The 18,281-nt window shown below is 48.3% G+C and overlaps 4 protein-coding genes across 4 annotated transcripts; 1 reads left to right on the top strand and 3 right to left on the bottom strand.

Moving 5' to 3' along the window:
* Positions 1-2,240: 2,240 nt before the first annotated feature.
* EYB26_004201 (uncharacterized protein) lies at positions 2,241-3,556 on the bottom strand (the record flags this gene model as incomplete). The annotated part of the gene is made up of 3 exons (XM_054263495.1): positions 2,241-2,336; positions 2,402-3,069; positions 3,124-3,556. 3 exons carry the CDS (start codon positions 3,554-3,556, stop codon positions 2,241-2,243), a joined length of 1,197 nt encoding a protein of 398 aa, XP_054119470.1.
* Positions 3,557-5,946: 2,390 nt separating this feature from the next.
* EYB26_004200 (uncharacterized protein) lies at positions 5,947-6,956 on the bottom strand (the record flags this gene model as incomplete). Its single annotated transcript, XM_054263494.1, has 4 exons — positions 5,947-6,140; positions 6,211-6,312; positions 6,376-6,611; positions 6,676-6,956. The coding sequence occupies 4 exons, from the start codon at positions 6,954-6,956 to the stop codon at positions 5,947-5,949; spliced, it is 813 nt and encodes a 270-aa protein (XP_054119469.1).
* An 869-nt stretch (positions 6,957-7,825) lies between these two features.
* EYB26_004199 (uncharacterized protein) lies at positions 7,826-8,369 on the bottom strand (the record flags this gene model as incomplete). The annotated part of the gene is made up of 2 exons (XM_054263493.1): positions 7,826-7,882; positions 7,938-8,369. The coding sequence occupies 2 exons, from the start codon at positions 8,367-8,369 to the stop codon at positions 7,826-7,828; spliced, it is 489 nt and encodes a 162-aa protein (XP_054119468.1).
* Positions 8,370-8,792: 423 nt separating this feature from the next.
* On the top strand, positions 8,793-17,435 carry EYB26_004198 (uncharacterized protein; the record flags this gene model as incomplete). The annotated part of the gene is made up of 4 exons (XM_054263492.1): positions 8,793-9,041; positions 9,089-9,233; positions 9,292-9,893; positions 9,951-17,435. The coding sequence occupies 4 exons, from the start codon at positions 8,793-8,795 to the stop codon at positions 17,433-17,435; spliced, it is 8,481 nt and encodes a 2,826-aa protein (XP_054119467.1).
* Between the last annotated feature and the right edge of the window lie 846 nt (positions 17,436-18,281).

The raw sequence follows: 18,281 nt of genomic DNA, 5'->3' as shown, positions 1-18,281 counted from the left end.
TAGATGGATTCTCTTACCCTATTAGGTGCGCGATAAAGCGGCGAGGAGAAACATGCCGCTTGCAGGCAGGCCACCACCACCAAGTATGCAGGGGAAACGGCAGGGTCCGCGGAGGGAAGTGCGTTGCTGCTTTTAGTGCCGCCAAGTCATCTGACCAGCTCGGCCTCAAAGAAAAGTTTTTCAGATGGAGCCGGACCGCCAAAACGTAACAGAAACTGGCGCCGTCGGCCAATCAGCAAGTTTCCTGGGGGTAATGGAAATTCGCCATTCGTACCCTCTTTGGCTCGGCCAACGCGTAATTTACAATAATACCAATACCCGCTCTGCCCAGCTTCCCCAGCCCAGTAACTGAGCCTGTCAGCCAGTCACCTCTTCACACGCCCGAAGCACGCCAGATGCGCCCATAAAACCTGACGTAATTGGTATAGTTGTAAGGTCTCGGCTGGACCCTCATACAAAACATGCCCTCGTCACTCTCTGCGGTTGGCCCAGTTTCAAGGTCGCGCAGGCTAGCACAAAGGGTCTCATGTTTGAGGCTTGAAGTTACATGACCGAGTCAAGCAGGAGGAGAATGTGACGGACTCGGCAGAAACGATTCGCTTGCCCCCGAGTACCTTGACTGACCAGCCTGATCGACTGGCCAGCCCCGAAAATTGACTCATCAATGGCTGCGTTTGTATCAGAAATCGCATCATATGCGTTACGTGCTTCGCTTATCGGCGGTGTATTACGTAGTACGACACACTCCCTATAGAGTAGGAGACCTACAGGGGGCCGCAAACCTGAAATGCCGCATTTCCGGTAAACCTGCTTAGTTAGCTCGCTCGGAGACCCTGCTAGTTAGTTAACGTTATTAGAAATGAGTCAGGCCTGGGCCAGTTCTTGGAAACAGTGCTACGTATGACTTACGCCGTACGTAGTACGACGTACTCTATAGAGTATGAGGGGAGGCAAAACAAGGGGAAAATTTTTCAGGGAGCTAAAGCTAATTTTAATTACAAAGTTTTAATTTAGTAACATACGTATTTGCTTTCCCCGGATTTTCCATCTTACGTGGTGCGTTACTAGCGTCTAATTGGCCTCCCCGCATTCCCTCAAAAATTTTCCCGTTTAGCAACCGTGTTCACACAACTGACTCGAGAATCAATATTGAATATCATTTCCTCCGTACATTAATTATTGAAACTACATAATAACCGAATAAAGAGCTCCTGTACAAGCAAAAACAAACACTCCGGAGCATTGCGCAATCATGCCCTTACTACGTACACTACGGACTACGCACACCGCAGCCGAGAGCCGATCCACAGAATACACGGATGCTTTAGTAACGAATTATGGGTGTCTCTGTAACCGCTACGTCGTTTGTGACGACGAACTCTCCTCAAAACAAGTCACATGTACGTACTTAGTACGTATGTAGTCCCTAGTACATACTACATACTACACAGTACAGTACATACATACTCGGCAGCCCCCGATCTATGGCATGAGCCGAATTCCGTGGTGGCTTATAACCTGTGTTATGAATCAGTCAGCCCGTGAATAATTGCCTCTTTCTTTTCTTTTTTCTAGAAATTTTCCACTCTACATCATCATGCGTGAAGACAAGTCACGGGGGAAGAAATGTGGCGGGAAGTTACCGCTCATTCTGACTGCGTACCTAACCATGGTAGAATGCGATTGGTCAATATTGCCGAGCCACACAAATCGCCGAGCATAGACATTTGCCCAACGAACCTCATCAGTACTCAATTCATGTCATCCCGCCACGATCAACGTCCACCGTGACCAGGATCTTGTGACAAGTATAATCTGCACATCTTCCGCCATAGACAGGTATCGTGTCTGCCATTTGGACAAGTGTCTAACCGAGTAGAGCTGCCGTCTTCGGTAAAGATCTGGATGCAGTGGGTATCCCCAGAATACCTAGTGGATGTACTCTTGTGCTTTGACCTGCGCAAGCCCTGTTAGTTAACTTATGGGGTAGACTGCTTATTCATATTCAGACAAGGGAGTCTTTTCGACAGGAATTCACGACCATTCGGCTAACTATCGGCAGTCTGCTGGATCTCTGATACACCCACTTGAACGTCCGTGCCATAAGTACTAGGCAACTTTACTTGCAGCCACGAGGATCGACCAACGTGTCTTTGTAACAATCGCCATGGCGTAGAACGTGGCATAGAACAGAACATGGCATTCTGGTGAGATACATCACATTAGGAACAATACACGTCCTATAATCTAGCCTGTATCTCATTCTCCAAACTCGCAAGCACAAACGACGCCGATCCATGCACACTATCAAACAACAACGGCTGCATCACGTAGTACTGTATCCAAGTCATACCATTAGTAAACACCCAACACCAACGAAACGAAAGGGGAGGGGGGCTACCTGGTAATCCGCCGTCGAATTCAGACTACACACCGACACCGTCCCATTCCAACTCAACGTCCCATTCTCATTATTCACCACAAACATTCTAGCGAGGTACTCATATGCCTTGTCTGCTGTCTCTCGGTACTTTTGCTGCTGTGGCAAATAATCCAATCTGACGCCCTTGTATAATCCGTAGACGAACATCGCACTCCCACTTGACTCGATGTAGTTCCCCTCTCGTCCCGGATGGTTTAAGACTTGCAACCATGCGCCCGAAACAGGATCCGCCGCTCTCACGAGCGCGTTTGCGAGAGACACAAACCGTGACTGAACATATCTCCATTGCAGTGACTCCTCCAATTGCAAGAAGTAATTCAATTCAAGCCAATTAATCAACGCCATGAAATACCATCCCATTGCCCTGCCCCAGACAATTGGACTCGCGCCGGTGATGGGGTTTGCCCACACGGCGGTTTTGGAGGCATCGTAGCCGTGAAATAGGAAGTCGGTGGTGTTGTCGAAGCAGTGAGACCATAGCAGATCTAATTGGTCGATTATATCGTGAGTGGTCTCAGGTGTTGCGCCTGGGTTGAAGTGGGTAGTGTAGAGAGAGGCGAAGGAAGTGTAGGAGTACATCCCGTCTAGATAGCTCCAGTTGGGGTAGGTGAAGTACCATAAGCCGCCTGTTGATGTCAGCTTTCCTACCACAGGAGCTTTGGACTAAAGAAGATCAAAACCGTATTGATTTCTCGGCTGCAGGGCAATAGACTCATTCAACACATCAAGGCCTTCTTTTACAGTCTGCCTATCCACATCATCAATATACACCTCCAACAACCCCCTACCCAACGAAAATCGATCTAAAGGATACAAAGCATCTTGCGAGGCATTAAGAAATTTGCCCAAAATACTCTCAGTACCCCGTTGCACGTATGCTCGATACTTCTCCTTGGCACTAAAGGATGCTACTGGAGAATCGAGCAGTTGGAGCAGCGCATGTTGCACAATGCCGATTTGCAGGTACGTAGAGGCAGTGGGAGTCTCGGGAGCAATCCCCTGGCCGCGAGAGATGATGCTATCGGCCATCCATGTTGAATAATTGTTGGTGGTAGTTGCGGCAGTGACGGTGATGGAAAGAGTTAGGCTCCTGAGCAATTGCGATAGCCTCATTTTGAAGCCGAGAGGCAGTTAATGACAAAATCTAGCATCGGGAATTCAATGCATTGGGTATGTGATGCATTTATATAACGTTAGCGTTATGTTGTTGACGATATTAAATTAACTGACCAGGATGGGAGCTGAAATTGACGCACAAACGCTAATACTGATGATCGACAGTAAGCCCTACCTACCGTACATTATGACGAGCCAATCAAGGGATACATAGCTAACCATATTCTCATATTCTCACGCTGAAAGAAAATAGTTGACCGTAATTTCTAACAAATTCAATCGACATCTAGAAGTGTCATGTCGTTCTATGTATTCTAAGGCAAATTCGACAGTATGAGAATCAACAGGCACTTGTAGTACTGGTAATAAGTCGATTAAGCACCGCAGCGATCGGTACGGTATAGTCACCGGCACCATGTTTAGAGGCCACTTCTATGCTCAGACTACATGTAATTCTATACACATCCACTGGATATCTTGTCATATCCTTTAGCAACAACGGCACACCGGTATAACGTATTCGGCTCCGGCAACATGCGGAACTGTCGTGCCCTAATTCTAATTTGCAATCATGGCGACATTCATGACATTTACCAGTAAAGTGGTATACGCGATGCCCTCATTGGAATAAGCACTCGCCTCAGCCACCTTCGAGATTCAAACTTAGCCGCCAAGTCTTGTTAGAACTATATCACGGCAAATGTTACAGAGAATGAAAGTCCGAAAATGGTCAAAGAAGGTATAAGTGGGGGCAGCACTCATCGAATCAGCGACACGTACAGGTTCAATGTAGACGTCACTTATGTACACAAATACCTTTTTTTGATGGATTTTCTGATTTTATATGCACCGTATTTGTGATGGCTGGAGCGCATCCCATAGGTTGAAATTGCTTGAGATCATCCGACACTGCCACGGTTGTTGAGAGATGTCTTATCGCTCACCATGGTTTATACGATGGTGTTGACCGTCGGAGTCAATACATCATTTCTGCATCAGAAAAGTTCCTGTACTCTGATTAGTATCAGTTGTTTCCTTTCTACAAATGAGCTGGCTCACTTCTGCATGCCGTATTTTTCTGATCGATCAATACACGTGGTGATAGTTACTCGAGTCCTCTTTACATCTACCAGAAGCGTAGATGAGCATAAACCACCCTCCGACCTCGAGGAATTCGACAACTTCTCACCAGATTACCTTCCAAGGTTCATAAACCGAGTCAACATGGCTCCTATATATATACTTTTATCGAATACATTATCCGCTCGTCAGTCAACCCCAAACCAATCCAAAAACGACCAATCCACCTCCGCCGCAGTAGCTATCGCACCCCTCAGCGTCGGCATCGTCATATTCCTCTTTTTATGTACATTTTGCTTGCGAAGACCGTCGAAATATTTAGTTTTACAAAACACAGCAATGTCGGGTTCATTGGCAAACTATTTCCCATTGAGAAGATATAACAATAACGATGGAGGGCTGGTTAGAAATGATACTCGGAATGGAGAGGACTGTCCGCCAGCGTACACGTCGATACCGGCGCCGCCGCCTGCCTATTCGCCTACTCAGATTCCATCAAATCATACTCGAACGGAGTCAAATGTGAGACGAGAGCGGGCGCATGCAGAGAATAATACTCGGACGTCTAGGCGAGAGAACTCGGAGTCGCGGGAAGAAAGGAAACATCTGGAGCTTGTGGTATGAGAAGTTCAGGAGTCTTGTCGTATGATTGATTGTCTACAAAAGTAATGCCTGTTGGATTTGATGAAGCGATTCGCATGCCCAGCTTTTGTTGTGAATACATAGATTGATTGCTTTTTTTATCCCCTAAAGCTAGTTAATTCTTTGTTCACTGTACCTAATACAGTGAATACGCTAGATAGTAGTGCCCTAGTTCCCGAATGGTTCATACCTGCCCAGAAATTTCCTATCTCGGAAACTTTAGGGCTGGGCATGGTACACAAAACTCTAATTGAACATCAATCATTGCTTGGACCATAAACGAGAGTAACAGGGTTTCTTCAAAGGTGCTCCAACACTCTGCTGGATCAAAATCCAGGACTACGATGCAGAAAACTCCCTCACGGATCCCGACGCTGTGGTTACACAGTGGCTGGCTGAACGCCTGGAATAAGTCCCTAGCTATTCTCGTATTTAAGAGACCGACTTGTGGCTAGCCCATTGGTCTCGTGTCTGTCACGGTTCAAGCCATCGCCCGCTTTCCTACAAACTCGCTTCTCTTTTCCAAAGAAACCATGGAAGCGGATATCTTTTCTGGACTATTCTCATGCCTACATTTCCCAACCTGTTCACCAGCTTTGTGCTACGTCATGTTGACTACGTTGGGTTCTTCATTTTTAATATAAGATAATCATTGTTTTATTCGATTACTGCGCTGTGTATCCTCCATCGACAGTTAACCCGATGGCGGTGACCCAAGAGCTGTCATCTGAGGCTAGAAAGATTGCGGCTTTGGCAACATCTTCAGGCTGTCCAAAACCCTTGAATGGGTGCAGCGACTCGAGACTGGATGAAACCCCTGGGTTCTGTTTTATGTCTGCTATAAAAGCAGTTTCCACAACTTATTTCGAGTCAGTACTGGATCTTGAATCATTTTTCATGAGATTTTTTTTTTTTGGTTTCCCACTTACACCCTGGACACAAAGCATTGACATGTACTCTGTGAGGAGCACCTTCCAAAGCTGCGGTTTTTGTAAGACCCATGATTGCATGCTTTGATGTGGTATATGAAGCTATTACAGATGTTAGGTTTTGCTTCCGGTGTTGGTTGGGAGTGGTTGGTGCGAGAAACTCACCGGCATATGCGGCTCCTACCTTTCCAAGCATGGAAGATACATTGATTACCCAACCTCTATCCCCGTTTGTATGGGGCTCCTGCTGCACCATCTGGGCCATGGCATATTTGCAACCTAGGAAAGTCCCGTTTAGGTTTATGGACATGGTTTTATTCCAGCGTTCTTCGGAAACTTCCCAAACAGGTACCGGCACACGATCATGGGATTCAAAATTGATACCTGCATTGTTCACCATTCTTTAATGGCATCGGTTGGAATCAGAATCTATACATACACATGTAATTCGCTCGTGATGCTTACATGTCCAAACGCCCATATGTTTCAACCGTCTTCTTGACTAGGGCCTGCATGTCTTCGGATTTTCCAACGTCGGCTTTGACAAAGATAGCTTTGCCGCCTTCTTTGACGATCAAATCATGCGTGGTGAATTCCTCCCGAAACGCCTCGTTACGTGTATTCTCACTGATGCTGGAGCAGACTACGGTGGCACCTTCTCGGTGAAATGCCAGGCAAATAGCGCGACCTATGCCGGCGGAAGCTCCGGTAACGATGGCGATCTTATTTTCGAGACGACCAGGCATGTTGAAAGTCTTGGGGAAACAACGTCGGGACCTGGGCAATAAAAAAATGAAATAACCACTTTGCAGCAAATCCAGCGACCTATAGATATACATATATATAGGTATCATATATACTTGGGTGGAGAGCCGGCTCGTATCCGGGCGCGACGGGATCAGCGCAATGAGTTGGGCACTGCCAATTGCATAGGTATCTATTGATATGTTGCATAACATTAGGGGCCGGGATTCGGCATAAAGACTAGCTTTCCATGACGTGTATATCCTTGATTGGCTACCTAGACAGTAACAGAGCTGAAAAACTACCTGACAGCTACCCATGTCCGCGCAAATTTCCTTGTACTTTGTTCAGTAACGACCTGCCGCACCACAGACACACGCAGCTATGATCGTGTCTCAAAGATTGGTGTAATGTCCGCGAAGATCTCGGTCTCTTAGAGATATTCAAAGCTTCCAATGCATTTTTTTTTGTTTTTTTTTGAAATAATCGTAGTGCACAGACAATATATGCCCCTCTTCTTGGGAGCCTCTTACATATGTAGTCATGTAAGGAGACTACCTGATTTGAAGTATAGTAGAATGAATTTATATACTCTCTGAATGATGTGGAAACTCTTTGAAGCAAAGAAAACGCATAAACCCATAGAACACTGTAATTGAAGAACCAACCCCGCATCAAAACAGAAGCAGATAGCCTCTGCTCCATTGCTGCAGCATGATGGTCCAGTGAAGAGAACATTTAGCATGCCCCGTTGCTTCTTGCCTGAGATTGACAAGGGTCACAAACACGATTCGTCCACTGTCCGCTGATGACCTACGTACGTGTATTGGGAGAATATGAATTGCGAATTGAATTGCGAATGCCACTATACCTAGTTGGCGTCGTGGATTTTTTCCCAAACAAGCCGTGCTATCGTCATCGTCCCATCCTGGCACTTATTACTAAAGCTCTGACATAACTAGTTATTCCATGAAAACACTTACGGCTAGTGAAAACTCCTGGAGAGGGGTCAAGGTCAAAATTGACTTCTCATTCTCGTAGGACAACTCCACCCGCCGCACTTGGTGGGTTCCTATCCAAGTTTGATCAAGTGAGACCTCAACGTGAGTATCTACTCTCGTCTCTCCATCCTCTTCATAAATTTGAAAGGGCCCGCAGTACATCGTCACGTACTTCGCGGCGTAGGCCAGCTCAGCTTCAGTAGCCAGGTACCAAGCCGGAGACGCCATATTCTCCGCTCTTCCCGGTGAAGTCATTGAAACATGCATGTATTTGGAAGGCAGGAACATGATGCGTCCAAGCGGTGACTCCCCAAGAGGCTGGAGGATTGACTTGCCGCTGGGATCTTCAGCGTGATAAAGATTGTAACCGACGAGTTTCCATACACCATAAACCTGTTCTGGAGTAAAAGCCATGGTTTCGGGTCGTTGTTATGTATGGTCTGAACGACTGATCCTCTGTTCGAAATGATCTTGAATCATCAAGTCGAGAGCGCGAAAGGCGCACTTGAAATACGAACAGCTCATTTCATGTTGCAACCTTCCAGCTACGCCTCACAACTCAGTGGCTCCACCTTTCCGAGCAGACATCATCGTCCTTGGGCCGACATTGCAGTAGCGATTATGGTGGTAATGGCCAACCAAGAAGTAGTCCGAGTCTCCTGCAACGTCGAGACGTTAATATTAAGAATAAGGAGAAGAAAGGAAAGAGAGCTTGGGATTTATCTCTCCAAACTCTTGATTCACAGAGGAATAATTTTATGTGATTCTGGCCCTCTTACCTCCTCTTCTCCTTAATCTTTTCCTACCTCTCCTGCACCAGCAAAGAGCCCGAAAACAATGCCAACAAATTTAGATAGCGCAGGTAGAGATGAGTCTGCACCGCGTCAGGCATCGAGAGACTACGTCAGTTCGGCTAAACTCGATCCTGCGGTTATTGTTGGCATGGCTTGTAGGGTTCCTGGGGCCACCAGTCCCAGCCAGCTGTGGCGCGTTCTCGCTGAACAACGAGATCTACAGAGAAAGATGCCGGCGGAGCGATATAACGTTGATGCTTTCTATCATCCAGTAGGCACGAATAAGGGAACCGTGAGTAGTTAATAATCTTGTCAAATTCAGTCTGTAACAGTTCCTAGACCAGCGCCAGATATGGCTACTTCCTCGATCAGGACCTTGGTCTCTTCGATAATGAGTTTTTCCACATATCAGGCAAAGAAGCACAGGCGATGGATCCTCAGCAGAGGCTGCTCTTGGAAGTTGTATATGAAGCTCTGGAGGATGGTAGGTTGCATTCCTACGGTGACTCTCTGGATGCAATGAGTAACACATGATAAAACAGTGGGCATCACGCTAGATGAGATCAGCGGTACAAAGACTTCTGTGTTTGTCGGCTCGTTCTCCAGCGACTACAGGTCTCTGGCGACAGACCTGCTCGATTATCCCCAGTACACTGCCATCGGTATTGGAGGCACTATCCTAGCCAACCGCATCTCATACTTTTACAATCTGAGCGGCCCTAGTATGACGATAGACACGGCCTGCTCGTCGTCCCTGGTGTGTTTCCACCTTGGAAACCAGTCCATCCAGCGAGGCGAGTCTGAAATTTCTATCATAGCCGGGTCAGCAATTCATTTTGATCCATTTCACTTCATTACCATGACCGACCTCGGTCTCTTATCCAGCGATGGCCGCTGTCGAACCTACGACGCTGCAGGAAGCGGGTATGTTCGTGGAGAGGGTGTATGCGCCGTGATCCTCAAGCGACGCAGTCAAGCCGAGTTGTCGAACGACCCCATCCGAGCCGTCATCCGCGCAACGGGTGCAAATCATGACGGCTTTAAGGATGGCTTGACGGTGCCAAACGGTGAGGCGCAAGCAAGGCTCATACGGGAAACGTATAAAGAAGCTGGCATTTTGCCTTTGGACACGCATTATTTTGAAGTATGTTATAATATGCAGTGCCCACCCTGTTCCTTATAAGAACTGACGTGGTTCAAGGCACATGGCACTGGCACTCGAGTGGGTGACCCTATTGAGGCCAAGGCCATTGGCTCGATATTTGCACCGGGTCGAGACAGACCGCTGGTTGTTGGATCACTCAAGTCTAATCTCGGACATCTGGAGGGCGCATCTGGTTTAGCTGGCGTGATCAAAGCTACCTTGACGATTGAGTCGGGAAAGATCATGCCCAACATGCATTTCAACGTGCCAAATCCTAGCATTGACTTTGAGAATCTTAAACTGAAGGTTCCAACCGAGATCATGGACTGGAATGATCCTCGTCGCCGAGCGAGCATCAATTCTTTTGGATACGGCGGGACTAACGCGCATGTCGTCCTCGAGAACTACAAACCCACTCAGCAGCTGTCGAACGGGGACAGTGATGATATCGTGTCTATCCTACAAGACTCGCAGCGCCCGTATTTGCTTCCATTGAGTTCACACAACGAAAAGGCAGCCGATCACTTGTGCACAGGTCTCGCACAGTACGTCCTGGAAAATCCACAGATTACCATACCAGACCTTGTCCATACCTTTGACACGAAACGATCACTTCACAACTACCGCTCGTTCGCTTTACTCTATAACTTGGACTCGGCTGCCCAACTTATCAAAGACACTCAGGTGGCTGCCAAATGGACGCGGTCACCGGGCGACGTACCTAGAGTCGGCTTCATATTTACCGGACAAGGCGCTCAGTCGTTTGATATGGGTCGACAACTCATCCAACAGATGCCATTGTTCCATCAAGTTTTGGAACGTTGCGACAGATTATTGCACAGTCTCCCGGATCGACCGGAGTGGAGCTGTGTAGATGAATTGCTCAAGTCAGAAGAAGAATCCCGCCTGTCCCAAAGCAGGTATTCTCAGCCGCTCTGCACAGCATTGCAGCTTGCCCTGCTTGAAGTATTATCTGCCTGGGGCATTTCGCCTCATGCGGTCGTGGGCCATTCATCGGGAGAAATCGCTGCCGCCTACGCTGCTGGAGTGTTATCCTTTGAGAACGCCATCACATGTGCATACTATCGCGGCCTGTACATGTCCAAAGGCCTGAAGGCTGTCGGAGCTGTCACTGGCGCAATGCTAGCAGTGGGCCTGACCGAGCGCGAAGGCAGGGCAGAAATTGCACCCTATCAAGGGCGGATTGATCTGGCGGCGATCAACAGCCCGTCGAATATCACGCTATCAGGAGATGAAGATGCCATTCTCGAACTCAAAGGCAAGTTGGATGAGCGGCAGATATTCTCCCGGAAGCTTCAGGTTGAACAGGCTTTCCACTCACACCACATGCTGCCTCTCTCTTCGGGTTTCGAGCAGGCACTTTCCTTGCTTCCAGCATTTAAAAGCCATCCACCTCGGCACAAGTTCATTTCGAGTGTAACAGGACGGCATGCAAGCACTGAAACTATGTGTGGCTCGTATTGGGCGAGGAATATGACGGGAGTAGTGCGGTTCGCTGAGGCAGTAACCGAAACCCTGCTCGATGACAACGACGAACAGGATGTGGATATTTTCGTCGAGATCGGCCCACATCCAGCCCTGAAAGGTCCGGTTGGGCAGATTCTCAAGGCCATGAAGATTGATGTGCCATATATTCCTTCCTTGTCCAGGAACGTTCCTGCGTTTGAGAGTCTCCTGTCCATGGCTGGCCAGCTGTTTCAAGCAGGATACCCGGTAGATCTGCGAGCTGTCAACTCTACGCTTTCCTATGTCTCCGATGGTGAAGTGTGTAAGATGTCGACAAGCAAAAGACTAAAAGATGTTCCGACTTATGCATGGGACCACCACGCCAGGTTTTGGTACGAAACTCGCCCAGAACGAGAATTTCGGCTAAGACCATATCGCCATTCGATTCTAGGATCGCCGGTCCCAACTGCGCCAAATTCCAGACCTCAGTGGCGTAATTACCTGCGTTTGAACGAGATACCATGGCTCTTGCACCACGTCGTAGACTCGAAAGTCGTTTTTCCCGGTGCTGGCTACATAAGCATGGCTCTGGAGGCGATTGCTACTCGCACCCCAAACTACAAGAGGATTCTTATCCGTGAGATTGTTTTTAAATCCGCCTTGACATTGGCAAAGGGAGAGTCAGGGACCGAAGTAATTCTTGAGCTCCAACCACAAGTTGTTTCCGCAAAGCAATCGTCGCGTTCGTGGTACCGCTTCACCGTCTTTTCGTTCGATGATTCTCACTCTACGAATGAGCACTGCCATGGCCTCATCTGCGCCGAAGAAGGTACACCTGTGATAGTTGACAGTCTCGGCATTAGCTCAGGCGTCGATGAAGTGCGAAAAGCGACCAACCAACGCAGACCGCAGGGGGCATACTACAAGCGACTGCAGAAGCTTGGACTTGACTATGGAGAGACCTTCCAGCTTATAGACGGTGATGTAGAGTCCGGTCTAGGGTTTTCAGTGGCTAATCTCACGTTCCAGCCTGAAAAGCTGATCTCGACACAGGAAGATCGGTGTATATTACATCCCACATTGCTTGATTCATCTTTCCACACCATGTTTGCTTCCATAGAGAGTCTCCTAGGTAGGCCGCTTGATGGACCCTTCGTTCCAACCTTCATACGATCCATGGTCGTTTCTGGCCACTTTGCGAGCTTGAAGCACGACATGAAGCCACAACACTACTGGGTAAAATCGGACGCGGCTCTCCACGGCCTAAGGCTTGCGGTGAGCAAGCTTTCCATTCAGGCTCATGCGACCAACGATGTGCTCGTCTCCTTGGACGGCTTTGAAGCCACGGCTCTTGGAAACAGTGCCGAGTCTGAGGGTGCTAGGCGTAGATTGTACTTCCGAAATCAGTGGAAACCAGCTTTTGACCACCTCGTCGATGCCGAGCTGGACTTGAATACATACGATTTAAGCACGCTCATGGACTTTTATGTCCACCAGCACCCCGCGGCAAAGATCTTGCACGTCACACCTACGCTTGCGCGCGTGTATGATGTCCTTCGCCATTTGGGGGGAGCGGACGGCACAGCGCGAAGGTTTGAAATGCTTACGCCCTACCACTATGCTGACGAGACCAATTTGAAAGCCGAAATCGAGGCTCGTTGGCCCACATTGATCGATTTCAAGGACCCGAAGCAGGACGCTTACGATATCATCGTCATCAGCAAAGTCCCAGACTGTGGCATCAAACCGTTCCTGAAGAATGGTGCTTTTGTGATTTCGGAGGTAAGGGAGTTTAACATTGAGGGCTTCATAAAGTTGGTTGAGACAGACAACTTTGCAATCTGGCGGAATTCACAGGTCCCTGCCTCAACGACGGGGACACGCATGACGGTATTGATCTCAAGTAACCCCTCGGAGAGAACAAAAAGTATTGTGGCTGCAATCGCTTCCGACTATGATGGCGAGGTCATTACACGCACACTCACTGAAACATCGGACAACCGAACGGATGATGATGATGATGGTGTTGTTGTCGCCTTGGTCAGCCTGGATGAAGATCTCTTTTTCAATCCGGAATTACCCGAAAAAGAGCAATATCGAGCCATACAAGGACTGCTTTCTGGAAAGGCCAGGAGCATCGTTTGGGTAACTTGCGGCGCGACGCATGAAAGTCAGAACCCGGCCCAAGCCATTATCATTGGCCTTGCACGAGTTGCGCAAAGCGAAAACACGGACTCAAAACTTACAACGCTCGATATCTCACAGGCCGCTGATGCCAATAGAGTCAGCAAGTCTGCCATCCGCCTTCTCTTAGATGATGGCTACGAGGGCGAGGCTTTCTTGGGGGACGGGTTGCTGTGTATTCCCCGACTCGTCGTGGACGATGAACTCAACGCAAAGCTTCCAACCCCTGGAAATAGGAAAATACGTTTGGAGCCACTGTACCAGAATCGCAATCTAACTCTCAATATCGGCAAAACTGGCCTTCTTGACACTCTGCATTTTGAAGAGGATGGCCGGTTCGCAAGTAAAGAATTGGCTGATGACGCCATTGAAATTGAGGTCAAGGCGTCGGCCATGAACTTCCGCGATGTCGCTGTCGCGCTGGGAATGATTGATGAACACCGATTGGGCTCGGAGTGTGCAGGAATCATCCGGAAAATAGGTCGAGGAGTCTCAACAGACGACTTCAAGCCAGGTGACCGAGTGATGGCTATGGTGTCCAATCAAGGTTCTCACGGTGTGATAGTGCGAACGCCGTCAGTATTCTGCATCAAAATCGGTGACATGGATTTTGCTACCGCAGCATCCCTGGGCACCGTTGGTGCTACGGCACTTTACTCACTCGTCGACATGGCTAGACTTCAGCCCGGAGAATATTGCCTGATTCACTCGGCGGCAGGGGGAGTTGGCCAAATGGCAATTGGAATCGCACAGATGATCGGGGCTAAAGTACTTGCCACCGTGGGCTCACCAAGCAAGCGAGCCTTCTTGAAGGAACGTTTCGGTCTTGAAGACGATGCCATTTTCTCTTCGCGTGATTCTTCGTTTATCGAGGGTGTTCTAAAGGCAACGGGAGGCCGAGGCTGTGATGTCGCGCTCAACAGCCTTGCCGGTCCGCTTCTCCTGGCTACTTGGAACATTGTAGCGCCTTTTGGGCGCTTAGTGGAGATTGGAAAACGAGATGTCCATGAGAATTCCAAGTTAGATATGGATCCATTCCGCAAAAATCTCACCTACGCCGCTGTAGATCTCAACACTATGGACAATCTCAACAAGCCGCTTCTGGGACGTCTTGTTAGAGAGAGCTTTGATCTTGTAACAACGGGCAAAATCAAGCCTCCGTATCCCATAACCAAGGTTTCCTTTGCCGATGCGCAGAAGGCGTTCCGCCTTGTACAGATGGGAACCAACATGGGGAAAGTGGTTCTCATACCAGGTGGGGATGACGTGGTCCCAGTTCTGCCACCAACCTACACGAACCAACTGCTCTTTAGCACCGAAAAGACATATCTCATCGTTGGAGGACTGGGAGGTATCGGTCGGCGTTTAGCTCAATGGATGTTTCAGCGCGGAGCCCGCCGTCTCGCCTTTTTGGCACGATCTGGGACCGAACGAGAAGAAGCCAAAGCCATTGTTGCTTGGCTGCGAGCGAGAAACGTCGATGTATCTGTCTTCAAAGGAGATGTGACTGACTTTGCGGTGGTTCAACACTGCATTGACACTCTTGGTAAGAGTCTCTCAGGTATCATCCAAGCAGCCATGGTCCTCAGCGACGCACCACTCGCAACCATGTCTCATCAACAATGGCGCGCAGCTGTACGACCAAAAGTGATTGGGACTTACAACCTTCACTTGGCGACGCAAAGACAGAAACTTGACTTTTTCCTGACGTTCTCGTCATCAGCAGCGATTATCGGTTCCAAGGGTCAGGCTAATTACTGCGCTGCTAATTGTTACCTGGATGCACTCATGCGTAATCGTCGAGCCCAAGGTCTCGCTGGCACAACAGTTAACATCGGTCCCGTCTCGGGGATTGGTGCAGTTGCTGAAGATGCTATCCTGGAAAAGGTGATGGATCGAATGGGTTACGAGTCGATCACTGAAGATGAGCTATTTTGGGCAATCGAGGAAGCCATCACTAGCGCATTCGATGCTACGCAAGAAGTCGACGGAATCCAACAACATCAAATCATCACAGGACTTAATCTGCAGCGTACAGATCTATATTGGGCCAATAAGTCTCTCGTGCGGAACCTCTACGCAAATTTGGACGGAGTGGACGGAGGTAAGGCTGCTGCGCAGAGCCAGGATATCGCCCTTGCTATCCAGAGGGAAGGTACCGTCGAGGAGAGAGTAGCTATGCTGACAGCAGCGTTTATTGAAAAGATTGCTGATGTCCTGTTCGTGCCCGTATCCACAATTCATTCGAGCAACCCTCTATCAAGCTATGGCCTCGATTCCATCATTGCCGTAGAGTTTCGAACCTGGTTCTTGAAGACGGTGACGGTGGACGTGTCTTTGTTTGATATCCTAGCGGCCAAGTCTATCGAAGCGCTTGTCGAACAGGTTGTGGGAATGATGCCAATGATTCGTGCTGCCGAACCTCATGATGGAACAGCAAACGCTGGCGGGGAAGTTGATATTTCGTCCGATTCCCCTGCCCGCAGTTCTCCGGAAGATGGTTCTGCACTCCTTCCGAACGATGAGGGGAAAGCATTAAATGGCCCTAAAGACGCCGTCCGGTCTCACAGGGTTCCGCTCTCTCCATATCAACTGCGCCTGTGGTCCGCGCATAGATTGTTGGACGATAAAAGTGCACTTAATTTTGTCGTTCTTTACTCACTCAATGGTCGACCGAACCCTGAAATACTTCAGAAAACAGCCCTAGAACTAGCAAAGCGAAACGCTTCTCTCCGCACAATGTACTTTGAAGGGCCTGATTTCCCCGAGCAGGCACTTTCAGAGGATGTTGCACTGAAGTTTTCTTATCACGACCTCTCTCTCGAAACACAGCCCGAGGTAGTGCTGCAAACTCATGCTCAGGTTCTGCGTCACCAAGCCCTAGGCATTGAGCGAGGCGAAAATACAGCGTTGGGATTGTTCAAGCTCGCCGAGGATCGGTATTCACTTATATTTGTTTTCCACCACATCTCTATTGACAATGGCAGCACAAAGTCTGCAATGGGGCAGTTCGTATCCATCTACGATGCGCTGTCTCGAGGTGTTGACCTCTCCACCATTCCATCGCCATCTGTAACATACTCGGACTTCAGTTTCTGGTACAACCAAAGACTTCATTTGCCAGACATCCAATCTAGTATCGCATGGTGGATGGGAGAGTTGTGTAATGCACCTCAACACGGGAAGTTGCTTCCCTTTGCGCGAGAGAGTCGTCCAGCAAAGATCCTTGGCGGTCGAAACATTCTCAGGCAGTCAATATCATCGGCAAAGCTAAAGAGAATGAAGAGAATCTGCCTAAATCAAGGCGCTACTCCATTCCACTTTTTGGTGGCGTGTTTGCGTGCATTCATTTATCGTTTCACTCAGGAGCGAGATTGGATTCTTCTCACCATGAATGGTAGTCGTCCACATCCAGACCTGGAAGATGTCGTAGGCTTCTTCGTCAACATAGTGCCGTTCCGATTTCGCAATGCTTGCGAAGGCAGTTTTGAAAACGTTCTGGCTGAGGCTAAGGGAATAGCGCTGGACGCCCTAGGTCATAGTCAAATTCCATTTGATGTGATGCTGGATGCCTGTAACATCGAACGCTCTCCTTCGTATCATCCTCTCGGCCAGGTGTTTGTCAACTACAAATCAAACAAGGCAATTATAGGTTTCAGCACCGACCATTTCGTTGTTGAGGACTTGGTGGTCGAGGATATGCCTACTCCCGGAGAACTTGCTCTTGAAGCGGTTGAGGATGGGAAACATGGCCTGCAACTTCGACTGGAATATGATTCTTTCCTGTATGGACAGCAAGACATGGAGGTCTTTTTCAAGAACCTCACATACTTCCTCTTATCCGTCATTCAAGACTACAGAGTCTTGGTTGGAGATGTTGAAATTGACTGATAGCTACAGTACACGATGTAAAGATGTGTTACAAGATGACGAGAGTGGAGAAGCTCGCCACGAATAATCTACCTTCAATGTTTTGTGAAGATATTTTTTTTGTTCTCTTGTTGTTAAATTAAACAGAACGTTGGTATCTTTAATTAAGATTAATATTCAGATTATCTATTTTATTTTATGTAGATATGTTACGTAGATTATCCCAGGTATCCTCCCTGCTATAACGGTGATTCTTAGGTAGGTACGGTAGTTAGTTAATGTAGGTAAGAAATGTTAGGGTTAGACATACAGAACCGTGGACTTGAGAACGGGACGCGGTGTGCCTGCGTCGCAAGCACGTTGCTTGCCGTGCATACGTGGTCGTCCTCAAACTGGCCATATTAACACGAGCAAGACCGTTAATGATGTCAGTTACAGAGTAGAAACTAGGCAGACAAAAAAACAACGCAATCTACGGTGTAAAAATGGAAGGATTGTGGGCGGGTCCCAAGAACCGGTCGTGTCCCCTTGAACATTGAATCGGCGCGTTTGCTTCCCCTCGTCCAAGCACAAGCTCATCCGTTCAAGTCCAAAAAAATGAACTGGGTCTGTCGCCGTCTTGGATTCGGCGCCAACTTGAGAGACGGACCTCTGGCTCAGAGGCCATGGAGTGAGCCATGGAGAGTGGGTTGGCTGTGCCGCATAGCTTTGCGGAACGAATAATAGCCCTAACACTACTAATCTTTAGTTTGACTACCCCCTGCTCGATTAATTGACACTAATTTATTTTGTCTTTGTTCTCTTTTTTGCCACAATGGTTTTGTTGGTTTGCATTTGCCGTTTGTGTTGCATTAGTTTCGTTTAACT

Source organism: Talaromyces marneffei, chromosome 3 (assembly GCF_009556855.1).
Source record: "Talaromyces marneffei chromosome 3, complete sequence".
Classification (NCBI taxonomy): Eukaryota; Fungi; Ascomycota; class Eurotiomycetes; order Eurotiales; family Trichocomaceae; genus Talaromyces; species Talaromyces marneffei.
This window is presented reverse-complemented; position numbering and strand designations above follow the sequence as displayed.